This window comes from Aphelocoma coerulescens, chromosome 3 (genome assembly GCF_041296385.1).
Source record: "Aphelocoma coerulescens isolate FSJ_1873_10779 chromosome 3, UR_Acoe_1.0, whole genome shotgun sequence".
In the NCBI taxonomy this organism is placed as follows: domain Eukaryota; kingdom Metazoa; phylum Chordata; class Aves; order Passeriformes; family Corvidae; genus Aphelocoma; species Aphelocoma coerulescens.
The window spans coordinates 87,979,163-88,004,148 of NC_091016.1; the positions used below are offsets into that span (position 1 = coordinate 87,979,163).

At 40.3% G+C, this 24,986-nt stretch overlaps 2 protein-coding genes across 4 annotated transcripts in view; one reads left to right on the forward strand and one right to left on the reverse strand.

Moving 5' to 3' along the window:
- Window positions 1-360: 360 nt before the first annotated feature.
- On the reverse strand, window positions 361-21,066 carry CASP8AP2 (caspase 8 associated protein 2). 3 transcript variants are annotated; one of them, XM_069011149.1, is made up of 10 exons: window positions 20,928-21,066; window positions 19,490-19,565; window positions 18,295-18,375; window positions 16,804-16,904; window positions 15,555-15,629; window positions 14,186-14,301; window positions 9,661-12,131; window positions 5,720-8,654; window positions 4,349-4,448; window positions 361-3,032 (listed from the first exon to the last, which is right to left on the reverse strand). In XM_069011149.1, exons 2-10 carry the CDS (start codon window positions 19,536-19,538, stop codon window positions 2,976-2,978), a joined length of 5,985 nt encoding a protein of 1,994 aa, XP_068867250.1. In that variant the 5' UTR covers window positions 19,539-19,565; window positions 20,928-21,066; the 3' UTR covers window positions 361-2,975. The 3 variants fall into 3 exon arrangements, with proteins under 3 accessions (XP_068867250.1, XP_068867249.1, XP_068867251.1); XM_069011148.1 differs by having other exon boundaries at window positions 20,674-21,066; XM_069011150.1 differs by lacking the exon at window positions 15,555-15,629 and having other exon boundaries at window positions 20,674-21,066.
- Window positions 21,067-21,224: 158 nt separating this feature from the next.
- MDN1 (midasin AAA ATPase 1) overlaps window positions 21,225-24,986 on the forward strand; it is a 93,563-nt gene continuing 89,801 nt past the window's right edge. Inside the window, exon 1 of the mRNA XM_069011160.1 lies at window positions 21,225-21,393. Within this exon, the coding sequence (XP_068867261.1) occupies window positions 21,292-21,393 (102 nt within the window). The 5' untranslated portion in view covers window positions 21,225-21,291. The remainder of the gene's footprint in view (window positions 21,394-24,986) is intronic.

A 24,986-nucleotide genomic window follows, 5' to 3' on the forward strand; every position in this document is an offset into this window, starting at 1 on the left:
CTCTATGATTTCACTGTCACGCACATCTCCACAAACCCCGCTCTCTGAATTTCAACTCCGTAAAATTTTTGAATACTCACATCCATTAAACAGAATCCTGTAAAAATACATGTGTTGGACAGAAGTAGACCTATTCTTCAGTAGCAAGTTGGAGTAAGACTCTTGAAGGGCCACCAGCTACACTCTTCCAGTGAAAGGTCTTGGACCTGAAAAGGTCTTTCTCCTTTGTAATATTCCACTCAACAATAACCCTGTTTCCAGAAAAAAGATTAAAGTTGTAGGTCCTGATTCATAAGTGGCTTAAGGGTTTTACGTAGTTTGTGAAATTCTCCAATTTCTAGTCACAACTCAGAGCAGTAATTACAGCAGAGCACCAGCTGGCAACTTCCATGTTTATTGGCCAGAACGTCAACATAGCTACCCACTTACACAAACTAATGGAACTAAATTTTAATGCTGCTTCACAGCATGTGTAGTTGTCAAGCCATTAACCAACAGTTCTTGAAAATATTTTGATTTACCTGAGGTTTCACAAAGAAGACTGTACAATTACATACAGTACATTTGGCATATATGTATCAAAATTCTTGTTGGAGAAATAAATTACAAACAATGGTACAAAACCACTCCAAGCCAACCTTTGTTCAACAAGAACATGTGTGTGAGTTTTACAGTTTTATTTTTTGTATTGCTCTTACAGTAAGCAAACTATTTAGTTTATACAAAATAAACCTGTAGTTTTATATAGTTTAAAAAAATCATCTTTGGCTAAACAAAGCTCCTCCTATTTTTGTACATATATTTATATATATACAAACATCAGATATTTTACATGACCATGTAGGAACCTGTACACATAGATACAATAAAGAGAACATTAACCAAATTTCACACTTTACAAAAAAGGAATCCCAAGTCAGATTCAAAACAGTCAAACCCTGCCTCCCATCACCTATACAGATATGAAAGTAACACAGATAAGGAATAAACAACTTTGTAATAAAATACTGCCTTTTTGATGCAGAGAGGAAGCATTTAAGTGGAGAGAAGTGGCTTCCCTCAGCGCCTTCAGTACTGTGCACATGTTGATCCATAAGGATATGGTTAAAAGAATACTCTTAGTAGAGTCCAACTTTTGCACAAATATGAACACTTCTCTGCAAACTTACTATTCTTAAAACAGTTTCAGTTAGATTTAAATCTCCACCAAATTAACAATTGTCACAAATGTTTGTTAAGAACAAACACAGGCTGGTGCACCAATCCCCCACTGAAATCACCAGGCACTGCCAGCATTAGCACAGAAGGTGAGATTTGATCATTAAAAGCAAACATTTCAGAAGCAAGCATAGAAGATGGAAGACTGCCAGAACTGACATCATCACCTACTCAAGTCATTCCTTTTAACAGTTTCCAGAGTACTACCTAAAATAAGGGCAATGCACTGTTTGGCAGCATGACAATCCATTCTGTAGGTCACATGTACAATACTCCAAAGTGGTCAATGACAACATCACGGACAAATTATCTGATGATTTATTAGAAAGAGAGGTCTGTCCCATCAGTTGGAGAGGGAACAAAAAACCATGCTGACATTGAAGAAATGGTCACTGGACTCTGAAAAAGAGCCAATTCAATCCAAGTTGAAAGGCAATGCACTTTGGTGGGGCTATTAAGTGAAGTCTAACTGAACTCAGCAGATGCTCTGACTGAATAAAGACTACAGCAATTCTGGTCCTCCATACAGAATAAAACCTCAAAAAATCAATGAACTCATTAAAAAAAACCCTTGCAACTTCCAGAGATGTTTCTCAGAGAGGAAAAAAAAAAAAACCTTTTTAGAAATTTGGGATAAAACAGCAGCGTGTATGAGATGTGTGTGTAAATATATATATATACACACACACACTTTAGGTATGTTCTAGTAAAACTGGAAACAGTTATAACAGATTTTTAAAAATAGAACATAATGAATTTCTAATACACTAAACAATTTGTAAAGATAGATGCAATTGCTGTCAAAACATGCCAAGTTGACAAGCTTTTGAAAACTGCTTGTTTTTACAGAAAAGTTTTGTTTCTGGTTAGTAGCTACAAAGTCACACTTTAGGAAACTGTAAAGGTCTGTCTGTTTCTAAATTAATTTTTAACAAAAAATCACTTCTCAATATTTACTCTTTTTTTAACAAAACAGAATGCTTATTATGTTGAAGACCTAAACAAAGTACCTTTTCCAGATGTAATTTGGAACAGAAAAACATAATGGCCTTTGCAGAGTAGTGCTCATATAAAGTAACACTTAAGCTACCCTGCACACCGACTATTCTGAAAACAGATTCTGTTAGATTTAACTCTCCAGTAAGTAAACAATTGTCACAAATATTTGTTAAAAACAAGCTGCAGGATCCACCTATTCCTGAGCAACAGAATTCAATTACTAGATAAGCAACTTTTGGAATCATTGCCCTGCCTTCTTTTAAAAGAGGAAGTCCTCACTTCTTAAAATATGTTCCACAGTCACCAAGATGACCTACCTCTCATTTTCCAGGATTATCTGCCAACTGGATTCCAAAGCACTCTCACTTTTTAAGATCAGAGCTCGACATCAGCACACACAGAACTTCTGACAAGAGAAACAAGAGCCACCATTCCCACTCAACTGCTCGCCCTTGTCTCCACTCACAGAACACCTTTAACTAACAGGAGATGTCACCCACTTGAAATGATACTGCCCCATGTGCAGTGTCAAAGCCCTTTCTTCCCTAGCCACTTGGTTTGTGAAGTTCCCTCTGTGTTACTCTGTTAAAGAATGTCAGTGGAAACGCAGACAATAACTAACAGTGCACTGGATTTACCAAACTCAGTATTCTGACTTGGATACCACCCCATAATCCCATCATACGAATGGTGTGGCTCCAGTCCATCCCTGCAGGTAACAGCTACGCCCTGTAACCATGAAGCAACTTGGTTTGAGTCTACTTGCACTTGGATTTCTTGAACAGCTTCATTAACTGCTTGAATCTTTCTGAAACCTAATGGAGGACAAAAAGAAAAAATAAAAAAGACACATCATTAAGGCCCCAGACTTCCACATCTACCAAGACGGATTGATCTGACATCAATTTTTTTTAAGACCGTTATTTGCTTACAAGAAATTTTAGTAGGAGAATTTTACGAGCACCAATAACAGATTAACTGGATCTAGGAAGTCTTCCTACACCTTTCACACTTGAAATAGCTTCCAGGTTAATCAAGGAGAGCTAGAGCCAACACAGGTTTAACATAGGTTTCTCTACAAGAAGAGGGAAAAAAATGAAGGCTTCAAAGCCAATTAGCCTTGAATTTGCCATGTGTAACCATGAGTAAGATGCAAATGTAAAGACAAAAGCTTATTTTGTACACCACAAAAAGCAACGTTTATTGGTTATTTTCAACCCTCTTGTACAATTGTTGCTTCAGGTATTTTTGGCTCATCATGGAGTAATCTGCCCACCAGTGATTTTATATAACTGGTCTGTAGAGCAGAGTAAAAAGTTTTTTTGCTGAACATAGCTACAGCTGACATAGTGACCTCCTTCAGCTCTAAGATAGTATTTCTTATTGCTATGTACATATTGCTATAGCATATTGATGATCCACCAAACTAACTGGGAAGAGAGGCATAAATGCACAGATAACATTGTTTTATCCAACCAGCCACCCCAACAGCTTCCAAACCCCACGAAAACCCTGCAGCCATACAACACAACACTCTAAAAGCCAAATCCCAATCATGCAGGATTTCCTAACGGAGTCAAATGTGTTTCTCCCTTTCTAGATTTTCAGGATATAGATTAAGAGAACAATTCAACTTAAGTGTAAAGTTATATGCAAACCTCTGGAAATACTCTACATTAATTTGATATATGTGTCTTTTGAAACTTTTTTAATTAAAAAATGAAAGAAAAATGAAACATCTTCATTAAAAATGTCCTTTCTGCACAACCCTGATACTTTTTTTGAGCTCTAACTTTAATTTTTTTCCTAATTTATTAAAGGTGTGCAAAGGCTTCAGGCCTCTCAAAATTGCCTTTATCTAAGTGCCGATCCAACAACAATCCCTTATGAGTGTAGCAGTTTCAACACACCAATCAAACAGGTACTGAGGAATCCCCATAATACTCCTATAATGTGTATTTTTAAGAAGTAACAACTGGCAGAATCAGATTATTTTTTACAAGAATCCCCCAAAATGACATGAGGAAAAGAAAACTACAGATTTGCAGACGATCTCCAAAGATTTTTGTTCAACTGCAATTATCAATGTAGGAATATTGCTGTTAGTAAACATAAGAATATCATCACCTACCTGATTTGGGCTTTTGTTTAGCCTAGTGGCCAAGGAAACAAAAGTTTTGCTTGATGGTCCTTTTTTCTGACATTCCAGTAAAATTTCTCGGTCATCATTTCTACAGCAAAAGTGAATTTTTAAAATATTAATACATATAGTTGTGTACATGCACACAAGCAAAATAATACATACAGGCCTATATAAAATTTGGAGTATTTCCAAACTACAGAACATGAATTCAATCAGCAGCAATGAATTTGTGGAGGATCCTTTCTTCTACCAGCACAGAGTAATAGAGTCAGTACAAACAAGTGGTAGTGGAGATTATGTTCCCATACTAGGAAGAGCAGGATTGCTGTAAGAGTTAGCCCCAAACCAAAGTCAAAGAATTTTAAGCTTCTAAACCAGACATTTAAACTTGAATTGAGAGGAACTCAGATTCAACAGGGTCAGTAGCTCCAGGTGCACATGCCTCAGTTTGCATGGCTGAATAGCAGCTTTCACCTAAGGCCCACTGATGTTCAAAGATCAACCAGAGAGGCGCTTGACTTCTCTAAGTGGCTTAATGCACTAAAGATACTCAGAGCACATCTACTGTTCAGATGAGAATAAAAAATCAGAAGTCTATTCTGTAGTGCGTCACCAGTTTCCTGTTTGTCTCATCAACAATTTAGGCAAAATGTGTATAGACAGTAATTTTATTTGACTGAAACCTGTCATACTTCAATAAATTATATTTCTTTTCTTCAATTTCAAAGAAAAATGTAATGACTAATTATTTAAATAAATGCCTTTTTTTCTAAAAGACAAAAAAAAGTTCAAAGATAAATAAAAAGTGTGAAACTGAAAACCTGGTCATATTCATAAGAAAAACTCTAAGTCTCTTCCTACCTTTTTGGTGTGCACATTAAAAAAAAAATCACATTAGCTTTTGCTGTCTTTTTTCCATGAAGGAGCTGATTTTCTTTTAAAATGTTACCTACAAACTTACTTTATATCCGAACTATAGTTTAGAAAGGTCTGTCCTGAAAATTTTAGAACCCCCTTTATAAAGTGTTGATTGTATCAAGTTGTACCAAGAACAGCAAAACCTGCCAACTATAGTTTCTTAAAAATAAGAATACACCACAATAATTTTGGCATGTATTATTGACATGTACAGCCACCTCACTTGTCACACACATCCTGCAAATTGCCATACCGGAGTTGAATCTCCCAGAGCAATCCTGCATTGATAAAAGGAGGGTCCCATTCCACTTTTTAGAGAAGGGTGTAGAGCTACCAAATAACTTCAGTCATCAGCTAAATACCCTTTTCTTCCCTCTTTTCAGTGTACAAGGTAGTTTAAAAAAGCCCTAAAGCAATCAAGCAGATCAAATCAGAAATTACCTTGTCCAGGACACTACTACTTCTCCCTTCTTTTTAATGATGTTTTTGGCATAGAGGCTAGGTGATGATGGAGATGAACCCAAGGCAGAAGAGTCTTTGTTCTGCTGTAGCTCATTCTTCTTATTGGAACATTGTTTGGGTGATGAATTTCTATCTTCAGACCTGATATTACTTCCATCACTCCCCTCACCTGCTGATTCAGTTCCTTTTCGTTGCCTTTTTGAATCGGAATTCTCTTCTATGGTCTCTTTTTTCCTCTTTTTACTAGTTTTATCATCTATACTTATCTGGCACCCTCCATCAGTCTTTGAACTGGGTTTTGTTTCAAGATCACATTCACCTGCTACAGTCTCACTAGAAAGCTCTTCTGTTAAGTCTATAGATGCATTGAAGCACTCTTCAAGTTCTTCCTTTTTATCACTGACTTCTGAGTTTCCTGTTGAAGTTTCCCGAGTCCCATTATCTGCTCTGGATTCCACTGCATGACATGAAGTTCCATTAACAACACCATCTGTTATGTATGACTTCATATTGCATCCAGCAGGAAAAGAAGCTTGAGATTTAACATGCATTTCATTTATGTTTTTGGATACTTGCAATTTGTGTGTCTCAGATTGCTCAGAGCCTTTATCTGGGCTTTCAGTGTCGTGGCTCTCTTTGTCTGAAGATTTTCTACAGGTCCCAAGCAACTCAGTACTTTCTTTCTTTCCAATATTATTGTGTGACTCCTTCAGAGGCTGAGCTATGGTAGGATTTTGTTCTTGTTCAGCACTGACGTGCGGCAAGTGATCCATCTTAACCAGATCTGGTTTGATGGCTTCTTTCACGGTGCCACTCTGGCTGTCCCTTTCTTTTCCCCCAGTTCTCATTTCTCCTTTTCCAGTCTTGGTTGAGGATGCCTGTGCCTCCTTCACTGGAGCCATCTGATCAGAAGCTGGTGAGACAGATGGCACTGCACGCCTAATCTTTACAATAAAATGATCATTGGATTTCTCCATGATTACTGCTTGCATTGGTAGGCTGGGGCGACACTGAAAACCGGGAGCAACAGGCCGACTTGTCCACGATGATGAACAACTTGATTTACTGCTTGAGTTATCAGATTCTAAAGCCAAATGAATGTCTTGTTCAGTGGCATCCTCCTCTCCTAGAAGTGCATCTTCGCTGTAATGTGCACTAACAACACCCTCTGGAGCTGAGCTAGAATTATTCTCAGGTTTTAGAAAGCTGAGGTGAGCATCTGATTTCAAAGGTGATGGAATCGTTAAGGAAACAGCCAAATCTTCAAGAAGGATAGAAGAAACACATGATTTATTCTTCTGCAAATTGCATTCATCTTCTTTGCACGAAGCCGAGTTTGTGGAAACCTCAAACATACAGCTCTCATCCAGCACATCTGGATCAACAGGCATCTGAGGCCTAGATGCTAGTGAGGGAGCTCTTACAGGTGAAACAATAGTCCAGCTAATATCCTCTTCCTGTTTACAATCCATGCATGCCTCCTTTGGAGCAATTTCTTGCTCTAGTTCAGCAGCATTATCCCTGCATTTATGACTGTCTAAAAACTGTTTTTCTGGCGTCCTGAATTCACACTCATTTCTGTTGATACTGCCACCATTTTTTTCCAAGAGATCAGAGCCTTGCAATAAGCTTTTAAAAATTTCACCCATTTGAGCATCACTTACAAGATTAAACGTAAGACTGGATGCTTGTTGTTCTGTGAGAAGCTCATAACTAAGATCAGACTTGTTAGCATCTCTGGACAGTAGGAGTCCTTCCTTTTCATGTTTAACACCCCTCACTGGAGTAAGAGTGCTTTGTAAATTACTCTCTTTAGATAGGTGAACTTTTGTTTGGGAATTTCTTGTGTTATCAATGGAGTTAAGACATTTTGTAAAGGCAGTTTTTGGTGTACCCGTCTTATTTTTCTCATGGTGACATTTAGGTTGTTGATAATCCACAGTTTCCTTTGAAATATATTCTTCAGGCTTTTGAGAACCATCTTTCAGGGACTTTTTTCTAGGTCTCTGCACATCATTTTTATGACTGATCTTGTGGTTTTGCTTTCCGGCCCTTTCGAACTTCCCTTCCTCACCCTCATTTCCCACATCACATAGCTTTATTATAATTCTCCTTATCTTTTCAAATAAGTAATCAAGCTGTTCATCTACAAATTTCCACAACTGTTTTTTCATATCTGACACTTGCTGTTCAAAAAGACGGTCCACTATTGCATTCTTTTTAACTTGTTTAAGTTTTGACTCTATAATATCACAGATATTCAATTTTAATGTATCACCTAATGCACATATCTTGGAAAAGTTCAAGTATCTTATTAATGCTGTAAAATTTATGATCCCAGATTCTATAATTCTGTGAAAATGCTGAACTGGGAAGTGTACTTTGAACTTCATATAACTTTTCCTCATCTGTTTTCGTATAGCTCTGAGCATCTGCATGATTTCTTGTATATTTGAAGGTTCAACAATAACATGAACTATTTTTTCAAGACAAGCAATGCTCACAGTTTTGTTTTTCCTCATATTCTTTGAAGATCTGAAGGTCTGATTTTTATGCCTCTCTCCATTCTTTTGTGTGCTTACTTGCACAGAAACAAATTTTCCATTATCTTCATTGCAGTGTACAGTTTTGCTATTTTGATTCTGAGGACTGCTGGTCAAATTTCGTGTCTCAGAAGAAGCTTTTGGTCTTGACTTTTTTGTATTTTCAGAGCCTCTCTCTGGTTTAGATTTTTCTTTCTCTTCATCGCTACTCACAATTTCGCCTTCTTCTATTTCATCTGAAGAGATACTTAGCTGAGACTCCATCTCTAAGTGTTCATCAGACATACTAACTGGCTTTTGATTTTCTTTGTTTACCTCCTTTGACAAGTTCTTTGAGGGACAGATGACAACAGTACCTTCAGGAATTAAATCTATAAAAAGAAAACAGTTTGCTAATCACCATAAAGAATGCAATTTTAAACAGCATTTTCAGAAAGACCTGCAAGATTCTCTTCTGTAAACTGACTATTCAGAACTGTTTGTTTGAACTCGGGAAGCCTGAGCTATAACAAGTTCAGGTGGTTTGCTTCAGCACTTTAAGGGATTTGAGCTTTAAGGGGCAAATTGAGCTTTATTTTGAGTAAATTTTGAGCTTTAAGGGGCCTCAACATTTCACCAAACACATGTGAACTATCTCACAAATACATCAATTGGAAAGAGAAAAATATAGCAGTTTTCATCAGTTTTGAATTTCTTTCCATTTACTTTAACAAGTTTTCTGATTACTGTACCAGCTAAATAACAACTATCACATCATTGTGAACATCATTTACATACAATAGGTGGCTTTTCTTTTAAATTTCAAAACTAAAACAAATTGAGAACAAATGACCCATTAATGTTCTAATAATCCCAGAAAGAGTTATGCTCTGAAACATAAAAAAACAGATTTCAATGCCACTCTAGCATTTCTTTTCTAGTAAGAAATCTAAACTTCCAAGAATTTTTGTTTTAATTGCAGCAGGACATTACAAGGAAGACTTAAATTCACAAATACTTGAAAGAATATGATCCTATGTAACTTTTGCTTCCACAATTTCAGAGGAATACCTAAAGGGATCTATGCAAAACTAGCCACAACTAAGACATGTTATGTATTTTTTTAGTAAGTTAATACAAAACTCTTATTTCAACCAATCTTCTGCCAGTAGTGACCAACTCCAATTTTTAGAGCACTAATATTCAAATGGCTACAATCTTGGCTGCAACATTAAATGCTTCCACTACTAACAAAAAGGACCACTGAGACATACACATCTTAAGAAGACACAATTTGCATCTTTCAGAAGGCAGGTAAAAGAAGTTATTTCTGCTTTCCATGAGCAGATCTTCTAAGCTTTATGTAGAAAAGAAATCAGAATATACATATACAAATACCTTTGTTGTAAGTCTTCACAATGCCTTTACAGGGACCTTCCATCTTCAGTGCTTTAGCCAAAGGACGCACTGGACTATTCAGTGGGCTGATTGCCTTTGGAATATACCTCAAGTGATTGAGATCAATGCTCAGTATTGAGCTGTCATCATCAACAGAAACTGGGTTAGTTTCTATCTCTTTAGTTATAGGACACATCTCACCACTGAGAGAAGATGCTGCTGCAGTACTGTTATCAGTTAGGTCTGGCTCCAGATTACAAGTATTCTGGTCAACTAGTGGTTCATCCTTAGTTATTATCGTTCTGTCCAGTGAATGAGATTTACTAATACTAATTTCACAGATACTCTTTCCCTCTATGGGACAGTCAACATTTTCTGCAGCCACGTGATCATCATCCCTCACTACTTCCATTAAACAGTCTGGTTTTGTTTCACTGATGCCATCTGCAGTACCAGAGGACTCCAGATCACCAGAACTTCTGGCTTCTGAGTCATCTAAGACAACATTTTGAGAGCCACATTGATCTGCAGAGCTTTCTATGTCAGTAGCCAGCCATATTTTATCTTCCTCTTTCTTCTCTGCTGCTGACTCTAGAAAGTCTGCCATACTTGCAGGTTCAGGTTCGGCCACTTCTGCTGCTGGTACATTACCATCCTGCATCTCACCCTCTGTCACAGGCAACTCTTCACACTCTGCCATACTCCCTGTCACCTCCAGGGGCAAAGATTCAGGGTGGCTCAGACCCGTCACTGCTGCTGTTTTTCCTGAGGCTTCCAATTCAACTGGATCACAAGCCTCTGCCACTTCTGATGGCGTATTTGCCTCCCTCTCATCAGGAACCAGCACCTTTGCTGCTTCTGGCAATGTTTGGGGCTGTACCTGACCCACGTCTGCTTCTGGTAAGGTTTCTGAGCTTGGTTCATCAGCTGCGACTGCTGGCAACGCTTCACACTGTGCTGGATCTGCTGCTGCTACTTTCAAGGCTCCGTTTTCAGAACTGATGGAAACAGGCAGTGATGGTTCCACATTGCTCTGAGCTGCAGTGTCCAGAACTTGTAGTGCTGAATGACTGTGCTCTGTGGGACCACAGTCTAGAGGGTGGGTAGAATCTAAGAGTTCGGCTTGCAGTGTGAGCTCTGTACTTCCCTCATCAGTGGCCTTTTGGGAAGGTTTTCTAAGCCTATCCACTGCAGGCAGACATTGTTTCTTATTAGGAGAAAGAGTTAAATTTAGCTTTTCCATAAAGCTAAGTTTTAAGTCTTTGCTTTTTGGCCCAGTGCGATTACCTTTAGTTTTGGGAACTTTATCATTTTTTAAGCTATCTGCTACTCTGGATGTTTCTTCCAGCTTACAGGATTTCTTTCTCACGCTTTTTGTAACATCTGTACTTTTCTTGGAGTCTTTTACAGATTGGTGAGAAAATTCTTTTGCAACTTTTTTTTCATTTCTAAAATGTCTATTTTCATCCTGATCCTCTCTTTCCCTTTTCCTTTTTTCTTCAGTTCTGTGTCTTTCTGATTTGGAATGTGCTGTTTCCCATTCATGTCTACTACTGCTTTCCTTCAAGCGTGCATATTTATGCTCTCTGCTGCTGGAATTAGGTGAAGTCCTTCCTTCTCGAGAGATATGATCATCTGTTCCCCTGTCTCTCTTGCAGTCAAGGTGTTTTACTTTTCTAGACTCTTCCACACGACATTTGCGTGATTCATGAACACTCTTTGAATTCTTGGAGTGTGGACTGCTCCCCCTACCAGGCCTCCTTGGTTGTTCTTGCAGCTTTTCAGTTGGTTTATTTTTTTGGCCAGCATGTTTTTCACCTTTATCATGTGTTTTAATGTCTTTTTTTAATCCATTTTGTAATCTCTCATCAGCATACAATTCACCTCTTGTTTGAAACCTGTCTTTACCAGCTGTCTGTTTCTCCCAGGAAGAAACACCCCTTTCTACTCTTCTTTCTACACTTGGACTGCATTTGAGTTTCATGCTCTGACTTTTTTGTTGCAATTCATTTTTACTAGCCTTCTCTGATAGGGTTTTCAGCTTCTGTTGAGGATCTGAATTCCCCTCTTCACTGTCACCATCATTTCCAGTGCTCTGATGTACTTCTCTCTTGTGTTTGTTGACATTTCCCCTGCTGTACTGTTCATTACTTTTAGTTTCTTTTCTTTCCTTTCTGCTCTCCTTGCTGGAAGTATGGTCATAGCTCAGTGCACACGTGTGAGTACCATCACTGCAGAGCTCTTCAGGAGGGTGCCTCAGCGAAAATGGAGTGTTCCTTTTTTCAGAGCCAGACTTCCCACTGTCCGTGTTATGAGATGAGTAACTGTGGTATCCATCTTTTGAACAGTCATTTTTCATTCTATGTTCCATCTTCATATTGTCACCTAAATCAGAAGGTCTGAATTTGGAATCTTTTGTTTTAGTTGATCCTGGAAGGTATGTTCTTCGATGGTTGGGAAATTCCGATAGCCTATTTATAAAAAGGAAAAGTGTTATGCTCTTTTAAAATTTATTTAAACATAACTAAAGCTGAACTGCAATGAACCCATGTATCTGTAAAAATTGTTAACACTTTCATTTTCAATCTGAATAAAAGTGGGCGATATAAAAAACATTTAATAACATTCATCAGCACAGTACAAAAGAATATAATTTATATACGTATTTTCCAAAGGAAATTAATCTGAAGAAAAATCAAGATTTATGAAAAAGTACTATATTGAGCCTAGTTAACAATTTCAGTAATTCAAATTAGTATCATTGTCCAGCAATAAAGAGAGCTTTCCCCCAGGTAAAAAAAGTTGTTCTTTACAGCATTAGTGATTTAAAATAATTATAATTTAAAAACCATCAATAAGCAAATAAACTACATTTGGGAGCTGTTGCAAGCTCCAGAAGACAAGTAGTACATTATGATAACCAAGCCTCATCAAGGCCACATGCTACTGCTGAGAAGTTATCATATTAAAAATAATTTAAAAACTCAAATTTAAAAGGGTACATGTAGCCTGTATGGCATAAACTCCTACTCATTACTGATAGAATGCACCAGTTACCTCACTACTAAAACAAACAACCTCCCAAACCCAACACAATAAAACAAACACCAAAAACAACCAGACACTTTTCTACCATAATCAACACAACACTTCATTCAAATATCATCACTAAAGACAAGGTCAACCTTCTTAGACACTTGACACTATATAAAAAGAATGATGGTGTCTAATCCATGCAGAAAGAAACAGAAATAAAAGTCACAGCAACAAATGATGGCAGCAAACTGCTAAATGTCTGGCTCTGTTTCAGAGAGTCAAGGATGAAGTGGCTGCAACACAGACATCTGGATTTGGCCTGAAATTCTATGATGAAGCAGCATCCAGGTGTAAGGAATTAGTGCAAGTGTAAAATAATTCCATATTTATCTCCAATAAAAAATAGGATTGATTTTGCTTTATAAAATGGAATACTTCCCAAGGGTCCATACAGTAAATTTAAATATGATATGAACACCTTATACAACTGGGCCTACTCCAAAAACATGACATTGTGGTGTGAACTGAATGTTGAACCCTAATAATGCTGCAGCTGTTGTAATACAAAATCCTTTCTTATATTTCTGTTTCATTTTGAATGAAACTGATAAATGTTTTCTATGCTTTAGGCTTGCTATTAAATCTGTATACATGTGTGATTAATGTTACTGTATCCAAGCTGTGTTTGTTTGGTGTTGTGGTTTTAAAGTCGAGGGGTTTTTTGAGATAAACACTAACAATTCCCTGAGAGATACTAACTTTGAAATAAACTTTACACACAGATGCATTGTCTAAGCTAAGCTAATTTACTATAAACCATGCAACAGACTTCTGAGATATCAAAGTGCCACCTTTCCCACAATTTTCCACAATTTTTTGGATGCTTCCAAAATACCTAGATCAAATCCTGAACCCCTGCTCTGATTTCACGTGGTTCAGAAACCTTACTGTCAGCTACTCTCCCACCCATACTTCACTGTTTTCAACTCCTTCCAGTAACATTAGTGGTATACAGAAATAACCAATAAATCTCCAGTTGTTATCCCCCACCACTGGAGACAGGGATTTCACATCTTGCCATGAAAACATTATATATTTTTTTTCATTTGTTGTCTGGCAAGTTCCATGGAATTCAAGTCTGAGGCCATAAAACAAGACTGGTTTTGAAGCTGAACTCTGTGGAGTATCTGCTTTGAAACATGCAAGATAGTTAGATAACTCACAAGGAACAGTGGGTTACAAACAAAAATTCATGCAAAAGGTCACCATTTGGACTCCTTCTTGGTTTCTTAAGTAGAAACCAAAGACCCCGTTAGGCAAAGGAGATACCTATGTATTTCCTCTGATTGTACTGGTTCTAAACTACACAATTATTTACTAAGTAATTTTTTTTCATTACTTTTTCTTCAAATACATATAAAAATTTCTAACAAGTATATAAACATGATCAGAAAAAAAACATGTTTTCAGTTCTACTGTCTATTTGTACCTTTGATGGAGATGACTGATTTCTTCATCCTTACGGTTAATTTCCACTCTTGCTGTTTTGATAAGGGCTGAAATATTCTTTTTGAGAGCTTGGTTTTCATTCTGTAGAATGATATTCTATTTTAAATATATATAAAACAGACAGCAAGAGAGAGAGGGAGAGAAAAAACAAGAATTAGCTTGGGTATCCAAACATGCAATGAAAAATAGTGCAAGACAACCACTAGAAAAATGTCTCATCATTGGCAAAGTGAGAGTAAAACATATAAAAAACTTTTCGAAGAAATCAAAATTATTGAAATCCAAAAAGTTTGGGGTTTTTCTGGGGTTTTTTTTGGTTTGGTTTTGTTGTTGTTGTTTGTTTTTTTGTTTTGCTTTTCTAATTTTTTCTTCTTTTTTGTAACATCACTCACATTTATGCTCCTGTTTGTGCTCCTGGTAATTATTTCAAACATTTCAAGCATACAATTTAATAAAACTGAAATATGCCATAAAACAAGTGAGCTAAAAAATGATAATCTACCTCTTCATTTCATTCTTTTACTCAATTTATTGCTTTCTCGGTCACTGCAGCAAATGAGAGATGTAGCTCTTAAGCACATTCAGAGAAAAGGGTACTTCTTTCAAGGTATCAAAACCAACTTCGGGTGCTCTATCATTCTAACATTTCTAGGCATGATATTCGAGAACCCTGTCGATCCCAGAAATAGTCCCTTATCTTGATAATTGTCCTCAGCAAAGCCTGCTCAGAAAGGCAGACAAGATTTGCAGAAAACAATACAGAAGTGTGACAGGGCAGCAGCTGCTTACCACTGCAAACCTTAGAACCTTTGGGAGTTACGTGTAATATGCATTAGAGCACACTGCAGAATTGCCCCAAATAATCCAGCTCTATAGAATGGCACAGCAAGGGAACACCAGCTCAAGTTGAAGAGCAGCTCAGACTTTGCAAATCGGCACTATGCTCAAAGCAACACAGACATCTGCTTCCAGTTCTAATGACAGCACAGGTACCTTTACAGCCCTGTCCCTAGTGCATTAAAAAAACAAGAGTACTGGATACCTTTCTGATAACTACTCATTTGACACATTCACTTTCTAATTAAGAAGACACAAGACAGCTTTTAACCAAATAAAGTCTTACTGCACACAACATTGTGAAACAAATGAATTTACCTACTGATTTTGTCAGTAGGCTATCCCAGCAACCATCCTAGGCAGAACAAGCTCCTAGCATCTATCTACAGGAGCGCTTTACAAACTATCCATGAAATGCATCAAGTCTGGAAAGCATATAGAATTTCTTTCTCAAAGCAATATTCAATTTAATTTGCATGATCTTGACAATATGTCCCTTTGAACTACAATACCTGTGCCTGTATTTCTTTAAATTTCTTCATCAACTCTTTAATTTGCTGTTGGCATTTTCCATATTCTGCCTGCAACTGTCAAAGAGAGAAGAATTCACAGCATAGAAGTGGACTTAATTATACAGAAGAGTTACTTCTCTAGATTTATACCTAGTTAACACACTAATGTATATTACAAACCTCTGTTTTTTCCCCCAAAGAAACATATTAAAGCTGTATTGAAACAAAAGGCTTCAGTATGCTCCAACTGGTATACAGGTCTCTAAAATGACACAAACACTCAGGTAAGAGGAAATCTATGTGTGCTTGCCTAACAGTCATAGGCTAAAGAATAACAGAAAACCATACTGTTGTGAAATTAAAAACACAATTACCAAGGAGCAGGAGTTCTAAGAGACAAGTAGATGGGGACTCTCTTGTCAGATTTTATGTAACACAAAACAGGTAAGGAAAAACACAACAAAAAGTTACTACAAACTTGGACTGCAAAAATATACTGCAAAAGGACATGATGCTGCTAAGATCACAAAGTTAAGCAAAATATATTTGGCAGGAGCTCTTCTTTAGAGGTAGATAGTGACAAAGCTTTCACAGAAGAATGGACAACTTCCATTCAAACAAACAGTCAACAACTTTCAAACTTGCACAGTGACATTTTCATCACTCAGTGGAGACCTGGAGGTTCCGCTCCTGCTCCTTCCAACATCTGTGGATGTCTGTCCCTTTTATGCCATTTAAATGCGTCTTGTAGGCCAGGACTGGTGATGCTACTTAACTGAGTGTTGCCTTGATTTGCTGGAAGCAGCTACCTACTGCATGGCCACCTTCAGTCTCAAGGACAGAATTTAACAAGACATAAGATAGGTCATGGATTTATCTGCTTTACTCTGTAAAAAAATTTGTTGGGACAAATGTCAAGACCAGCTTTGTATCGTATGTCTGATCAGATCCTTGACTAGAGGGAAACCACAATACATTCTCCCATTATGTAGCTGATACATGAACTGCATGCAAAGGATAAGAAATGGGAACACATCATGTCATAGAGTGACAGATTCCCTTATTCAGATGAACTCGTTGTCCTAAGAGTTTATTAGCACGCTCTTGTTCTTACTTATTGAAAAATAGCCTATTTTTCCAACAATGTGAGCATGCCGACAACATTTTCTGTACTTTACTTTTTACACAAGAAAATTTGGAACAAAACCCCCCAAAAACACCTGAATTTTTTTTCCATATTAATACATACCTCGTCATAGGATGCTTTCTTTGCAGTCCCTTCTTCAATTAATATTTCATCAAATAAATTTAAGCTGCTTCTAGATGGTGTAGCATTTGGTGCAAAATTGTCTATATAAAGAAAAGCAATGACATAAGGAAAAGGTAGTTTTCTAGCCATGTTGCATTGTTTACACTGTTCTATACTGTCTGTGCATTTTGGTTCTACTTCTTGTACTTACAAGGTAACAACACACAAAATAGAGAATTATTACATGCTCATGGCAAATCATGTTGCAGTAAGGTACAAAGGTTTCTTAAAATAGCCATCTCTAAGTGAAATGAAAGTGAAATGAAAAAAAGACCCAAACAAAACCAACTGACAAGCCAATACCCAAACACCCAATTTATTTAATGACAGTGCTTTTTCCTCAAATCAGCATGGGTGCTCTGTTCACCAAGTACACTTAACTGACAGGACCTGGCTTATGACACCCCTGAAATACAGATGCATTTGCCGACAAAAAAATGAAGTTAGCTATCAAAGCTGTGCTCCCACCCTTTGGACAATACCAATGTAAGAGGACATACAAATAACAGCTTATCTGTACAGAACAAAGATCTCACCAGTCCTCTCTTCAAATTTAAAATACCAAGATCTCTCAAAACTGGACTTGTGGGAGACAGAGGAGTGTGGGAAATTCGACATGGACTATATAAAATGCTTTCATTACATTGCTATTCCTCCTTGTATCTTTGATGCTTACTAAACAATGCATCTCCATATGTGAAATATGAACTTCAGAAATACAAAATGCAAAATAAAAAAATTTATAGATGCTTTTTGTCTGTAGGATATAGCACAGTCCTTCCATAAAAATTCAGTGGTCTTACAGCTGCAAGATCAGGAGAGAAATAATTGCTTAAATACTAGAAACAGCATCTCATTAAATGGTACACTAAGGCTCATGAAAAAGATCATGTGCTGGATCCATTTATTACTCACCTTCAAAGAAGTTAAAAGAAGAAATTAATTTACATTAGCATGTCAAATTATTTGGAAAGTAACAAAAGGTTAAAAGGATCTCCTGAATATACTGTATCACATAGAAAGTATGCACTGGATCTCTCACTGGGGATTTTGTGATCAGTGACTGTTGGATCTGGTCCTGTAGCTTACATAAACAGAAAATAAAGGTGTTTTTCCCAAGATAAAATGTCCTGTATCACAGCACAGATACAATAGCTAGGGTTTCTCTGCACCCCTTACACACCCAAGTCTCTTCAAATAGCCAGTATCAGAGGAAAACTCCCATTTATTCAACTAATAGATTTAAGAATTCTCTGCTGCATTTATACAGCCTAACATACATGTCTTGAATTTAAACAAGCTGCTCACTGAAGCATAGATTACACCAGCTAAATGTAAACCTAAAATTAAATATTGTTTTACTTGAAATCAGCCTAAGAAGCAGAGACTCTATCATGTTCCAAGCCAAGCAGTGAGACACAATTAACCTACCAGAAACCGACACACTGCTGTCCAAGCCATCATAAATATCCACTGAGCTCTCATCTCCTTCCCTGAAGGGGGAAGCTTCAGCTAAAGCAATGGAAAAAAAAAAAAAAAAAAAAAGGCCAAAGTAATAATTTAGTAAACTGCAAACTCTACCTTCCCCGTAAAGTAAGTGCAGCTATGATCCTATACCAGTAGAAAATAGTAGAGGTAACAGTACAGACCCGTGAAAGACAGGGAAATTTTTCCAGCAAACTACTGCTACTGTGGAGAAAAGATCTTTAGTCACCAGGAAGCAAAGACAGTCCTGTAAGATCAGTTTGTAAATACTACAAGAACTGTGCATAAAGCATATTATATGGCAAATAGATTTTAAAATGATAAATTAAGTAAACTTGATCTAACTCTGAAACTGTTTTCTAGAATGCACTGAATAGAAAACTTATACAACTCAAAAACAAAAAGAAAAGATTTGGTACAATAAAACCACTACTGTTAAAAGAAACATTTCTTGCTAAAAAAAAGTATTGTAGCAGTCTGTATCATAACACAAACAATTTGCTTTAGTATTGCCATCTACTCACACACTAACTGGTTCTGTAAACGTATTTTAATCTAAATCTCCTCAGTCTCTCTTCATGTCTTTTTCCAATGCCTCTTATCACTCTCGTCTCCTCCATGTGAACCTCTCTAGTTCTGCAACAAACGTTATTTCTATAAAGAAAAACATCAATGTCCACAGTCCTTCTGAGGCTGGGAATCTCCCAAATATGTCTCAAGGCAACCAACTGTGGAGCTGGAAATAGAGTACCTTATTATGGGTACTGTGGCAGTTGATAGCACATTGGCTCTTACAAACAGCAAACAAAAGAGCAGTGCCCCTAACTGTTCAAATGCAAGCTTCATTAAGATACAGCTAAAGGTTAAATTATACAGCAGGAAAGACAGGGGAGAGACCAGTTCCAGGCATCCCTCAAAACATTCAGAAATCCAAAGTACAGGTATGGTTTTAAATACAAACTGATTTAATGGGATATGGCTTGCATGATATTGTGCCACAGCCATTTAATTACAGTTGAAGCTCTTCAGTATTTGTCACAACTCCGAACTTGTTTTTTAAGTTATTTTCGGACCTACTTATTAGCATAAGACTGCTTGCATTACTTCTCTGCAAATCAGAAAGTAATCTAACACTTCTTACCACTGTAGCGGGTATCAAACAGTCCCAGTCCATCCTCACCTGCTGCCATGATACAAAGTCCCTATGGCTTCCCCATCTACGAGGAAAATATCAAAGCAAAGAGAACCAATTAACTGACAATTTCAGAACAGCAACATAAAGCAGCATCATCTTGAAGTATGTCAATTACACGTGAGCTACCTGTGGCCCTTGTTCTTCAATAAAATCTAGCACTAGAATGAGAAAATTCTTGTATCAAGGTAAAAAAATGAGCTTTCAAGAAATTTAAGAAATTATCTGTTACTTAAATAAGCATCCTGAAGATCTTTAGCTGTCACTTACAGATCCTACAAAGAAATTCTGATACGAAAACCAGCACTGCATTCTGCGAACAGGTACCTTACCCAGTTAAAATAATCTGATTTAATAATTCTGATTTCTTCCCTACTGACCATTTAAGAGCAAATTCCCCTTGTTTGATACCACCAGTCAAACCAGTACCGAGCAGGGGGGCTGGCAGCGGCTCAGGCTGGGAGGCGGGCAGGGGGGGAGGGTACAGGCACGGAGCAGCCGCCAGCCCGTTCAGAGAGAGCGGCCCTTCCTCACTCCCCAGGCCTCGCCCTCCCTGCACAGGCGGGGAAGGGGCTCCCCTCGCCCCAATTCCTGCCACGGCGGAAGAGCTCGGGACCTCTCGGGGGCCAGGGCAGGAGCACCCCCGGCCGCGGCTCCCCCAGCCGCCGTGGGCGGGCAGGCTATGGCCGGAGGGGTGCGTGCCCGGGGTGCCGAGCCGGGGGACCCGCGCAGGGCCGGGGCACTCACCGGCCGCCGCCGCGGTGCCGCAGGCCGGGCGCGGGGGGCGGGGCCAGAGCCGCGCCAGCCAACGGCCGCAGCCGCACGGCGCATCCGCCGCCGTGACGTCACAGCCCCGCCCCCGGCCCCGAGCAGTTGGCGCCAAAGTGAGACGCGCGCGGCGGCCGCGCCCCGCCCCCTCCGCCGTGGCCCCGCCCCCTCGCCCCTTCCTGACCGCGGGCCCCATCCCGGCCCGGCCCCGAGCGCGGGAAATCGCGCGCTGCTCCCGGCGGGACGAGCCGGGCGTCTCCCGCCTGCTCCGGCCCGGAACTCACGGCACTCGCTGGTCACGCAGGCCGGTGCCGCGGCAGTCGGTAGCTGCCTGGGGCAGCGCCGCACGACACACGCGCGCTCACCTGGTGCCGTTCCCCGCTGCTACGGCGGTGCTCCCGGGAAGCCCAAGGTTTAATGCCGGCGGCTACTGCTGTCGGCGATCCCGCTGCCAAACCCCTGCACGGACATCGTTACCGCCCGACAGCCGCGCTCGGCCTCCGCGAGCGGCTGCCAGCGGGGGCGTAACGTTCCTGCCGCCCGAGCCGGGGCCACCCGCTGCCGCGCCCGTCACCGCCCGCCCTCGGCCGCCTCCCTGACCCAGATTTAAAGGGCTCACGGGCGGGCGAGTCCTGCGGCAGTGGCGGCAGATGGCTCTCCGGGAAGCAGGGAGCAGGGTAGGCCGAGGACGCTCAAACGCAGCCCCACACGCGCGGACTCCCAGTGCCCTGAGCCAGCGGGAGAGCCCCGCTCCGCTCCCGGACGGCGCCCGCGGCGAGAGAGGAGGCGGCGCGGTGTACGCCGGGAGCTGTAGTCCGGGGCGGAGGGCACCGCGCGGGGGGCGGGGCGGCGGCCGCGCTTCCCGTGACGGCGGCGGAGCGGAAGTTGCTGGTGCCGCGTCCGCTGCGCGCTGCACGTGCTGCGCGCCCCGCGCCGCTCCCGCCGCTCTGCCCCGCCGCGGGACGAGCAGGAGCAGGACGAGGATGGCGGCGGATCTGCGGTTCCGCCTGGCGGAGCCGCTGCAGCTGGTGGCGCGCAGGAACGAGAAGAGCGGCGTGGAGCTGAGCAGATTCCTGGCGAAGCAGGTGAGAAGCGGGCGGCACGGGGCTCGGCGGCAGCCCCCGCGCGTCCGTCCTCCCTCCGTCCGCGCCCGTCTCGCAGGGGCCACTGTGGAGCGAAGGGAGCGTGCCGCCGTCTCCTCCCGGCAGCTTTGTGTGTGCCCGACCCCCCCGGCCGTCCCTGGCCCTCGGGCGGCCAGCGGGAGCTAATCCCCGCTCTCTTTCTCCCCGTCTCTCTGTCTCTCCCTCTCTCTCTCCCCCTGATGCTGTTTCTTGCCTCCCCCGCCCCTTTCAGGGATGCGCGGGTGCAGCCCATGAGGAAGATCCTCATCTGTATCCTGGGACCCTTCCTATTGCGCTTCGGCCCGCAGTTAAAATCTCCGATATCTTCCGTGTCCCCTAAGGTGACTCTGGAAGAGTGTTAGCGAGAGTTGGCATTTTGTTACCAAGCACTGAGACAGTAACTAGTCCCTACCCTGATGTTATTTTTGTTGTCTTCTTTAATTACCTTGAAGCAGCATGTGGGATAAAAAGAAGCATGGATTTTCTAGGCTTTGCTTTGAGGTTTTTTTTTTTTTTTTAATCACAGTCTCCCAGGTTGTAGTGATGCTGGAAACATGATCCTGTAGTCACTTTCATGCTTAGGCTGCCTTAGCTCTGAAAAGCACACCTGCTTTCTAGGAGAGTTAAGGCTGATCTCCTTTCTCTCTCTGAAATGCTTGAAGACATGTAGTACCAGGATGTCAGCACATCAGATGTTGTTTTATTAATACTTTTCATGGTAGAGCTTTTGAAGCCCCTAAGATGTGTACACATTTTGGGGCTCAAAGTCTCTGTTTCTCTTTGAATGTCTTGGAAATGTCCCAGTTGTTTGAAGATGAAAAGTCTAAAGTATCATATTTTTTCAGAATATTGGCTTTCAGTCTGAGTTGCTGTCTCAGTTATGGTTGGGGAAGACTTTCATACTGGTACTCAAGTTTCCTTGTTGGTAGACAGATGGCTCTTTCTGCTGTTGCCGCAAATCACAGGATCAAAGTAAAATTGACATGAATATATATTCCTGAGTTGAAGCTAATTGGTGGGAAGCAGTGATGAAGAGTTGCTTTTCAAGAGAGAGAAACTGCTGAGAAATAGAGGCGGGGATGGTGTGGATGCATGTTGTAGCAGACAGATGGAGCAGTGAACCAGAAGTGAGTCACTGAGATCTGAGATTGGGAAAGAAACTGTGCCCTTTCCCTTTTGGTGACTGGTTGGAGATATGCTTCAGGTTTAAAAGTCTTGCTAGGTGGAAATTGTTAAAGAGTGATTGTATAGAGGGAGTCTGGAACAGCACAATACTTAACAATGACACATCCTTTTGAAAACTGAATTGCTGTTTCCAGGCTTGAAAGCTACAGCTCTAGGATTATTTTAAGCTTGTCTTGCCAGCAAACAAACTCCGTATCTAAACGTCATACCTGATTTCCTACAAGCTGCTTTGTATCTAACCTAGGAAGCATGCATTCTGGAAATCTAGAGCTCTCTTTGCTGTACAGCTTCGTTATGTCTTTCTGGCAACTTATTCTTCAGTGTTCCATAAAGGAATGAAACTTGCCCACAACTGCTAAGTAAGGAGCAGTCTTTTAAGGTTCATAGTGTGGCACAGTTCACGTGGTCATGGAAGGTTTTGTTCCCTGTGCTTGGGTATGTAATAGAATTAGAGCCCTTTCTGTAAAGTATTTTTATATACCATGAACTCTGCAAAGATACAGCAAATTTCTGTGCTCTTAATGAGGAAGGTGGGATGAAAAGCTCTCTGGACCTGTTTCCCACCTTCACATTTTTGAATAATTTAAGCAAACTGTAGAAACAATGGGTCTCTACAAAGTGGAATGTGCTTTTGGCTCTGAGTTACCAACGGTGTGCCAGAAAGTCTTCCTGCATAGAATTCCAAATGTGAATTTTGTGCAAACGCATGTATTTTGGTTCCCTGTGATCATGTAATTTCAGTAGAGAAATTAATTACTGTGAAGGTTAAAACACTATTAGGAATGGAACTTTAATGCAAAAATACCCTTTCTTGTTTCTGTCCTTTGCATTTACCACTGTGCTTATATGGAAAGATATATCAAAAAACCTGACCCCTTTGGATATTTCTTCTCTTTAGTCTATGCAACCATCCTAAGTGGACAGGAGATCTTGAACACACCATTCTTGATTTTCCTTTTTAATATCTTGGTGGTTTAGCTTGGCATCCTTCATTTTGCATTTCATTTTTCTATGTAGCAGTGAAAGTTGTCTTAATAATAATTCCAAGCTCTTCTTTAGAGTTCTTCAGGCTTAGCATTTGATGTTGAAAAATGCCTTTATTTCTTTATATTAATAAGTGTAGGGAAAATGAGGTAACCTAGTGGTCTTAAATTCACACAGCTACCCATTGTCTGCCGGAAAAATGTCTTGATGCTCTGGCAACTAAGGCAGAGGTTTTTTTATACTGAAATATGGCTTCAACATTTTATTTGAAAGATTAGTTAGACTTTGCATCATGTAGCATTAGAAATAAGGGAAGGTATGTTGCACTTTGGCTTCCATCTCGGGCTGTATTGTCATCTCCTTCTGCTAGTTTTTGAAGCGCTGTGATTTTTAGGGCACCGTGTATTAATGATACAAAGTCAACCAGAAACTTCTTGCTTTCATGCTCTCTTGTGAGGGAGAGATCTGTCCGACTCTGTCAGAGATGCGTGGAAGGAGGTTTAGGAAGTTCCAGCTTGTGCTCCCTGTGAGACTGCTTATCACCCCTGCTTTTTTTTTTTTTTTTTTTTTTTCCCCCCTTGAACTGCATAGGTTATAGGAAGAGTGCAGGCTCGTGTTTTGGTTTATTTTTCTGAACTGAACAGCTGCCAAAAAGAGTGGTGCTGCTCTGTTTTCTTTTAGCCTCTTCCCAAGGCCAAGCCACACATTTCTGTTGCTTCTCTTATCTTGAGCCCAGTAAGCCTGCTGATTTGGAAAATACATTCAACTTTCCCACCCAGTGTAGGACTTCATAAGAAGGATTAGTTTGGATAATCTTGCTGAATTGATTGCTGCACAGTCATGCAGTGGTAGAGCTGTTGTGTGGTGGAACAGAGACAACAACATGAGTTCCTGTGTTGGAGGGGAAGAAAGATTTCCCATGTGTGGCCCTTATGCCCTCCTACTCTTTAGAAGTATCCCCCTGTTAAATCTGTGTCTAGTGTAACCTGTGAGTCAGGAGCAGAAGTGTGGATTTCATGTGGGACCACATTGCTCATTGCTGTGATCCATTAGTTTATGAATTTAGGGTTTGGATTAAGCTGGGTATTATTAAAGATTTCTGTACCTTGTGTGCACTGAGCAAATGTACTGTGCGGGTTGGGAAGGAGATGCTCATCCTGCTGCTAGAGCAGCACCTGGGATCATGTCTGACTCCAGGTCTCAATCCTAGCTGTGTCTGCTTCGTGTGTCTCATTAATAATAGACAGTGTGTGTATGTGCTCTGTGTTTGGAGGCACAATCTTTTGTGATGCTTTCTTAAAGCAGCTGCTTGGAACCACATGTGCAGATTTACTATCCCAGGCTTGAACACTTTCAGATCAGCTGTCTATTGCTATTGGTTGAGAAAG

Bases quoted from the DNA above. Each gene is read 5' to 3' on its own strand.
- CASP8AP2 (XM_069011149.1), bottom strand. From the start codon at position 19,538: ATGGCAGCAGGTGAGGATGGACTGGGACTGTTTGATACCCGCTACAGT. The intron at 8,655-9,660 runs GTATTTGTATAT...TTCTTTTTATAG, and splicing joins TGTGAAGACTTACAACAAAG to ATTTAATTCCTGAAGGTACT. The intron at 3,033-4,348 runs GTAGGTGATGAT...GTCCTCCATTAG, and splicing joins TAAACAAAAGCCCAAATCAG to GTTTCAGAAAGATTCAAGCA.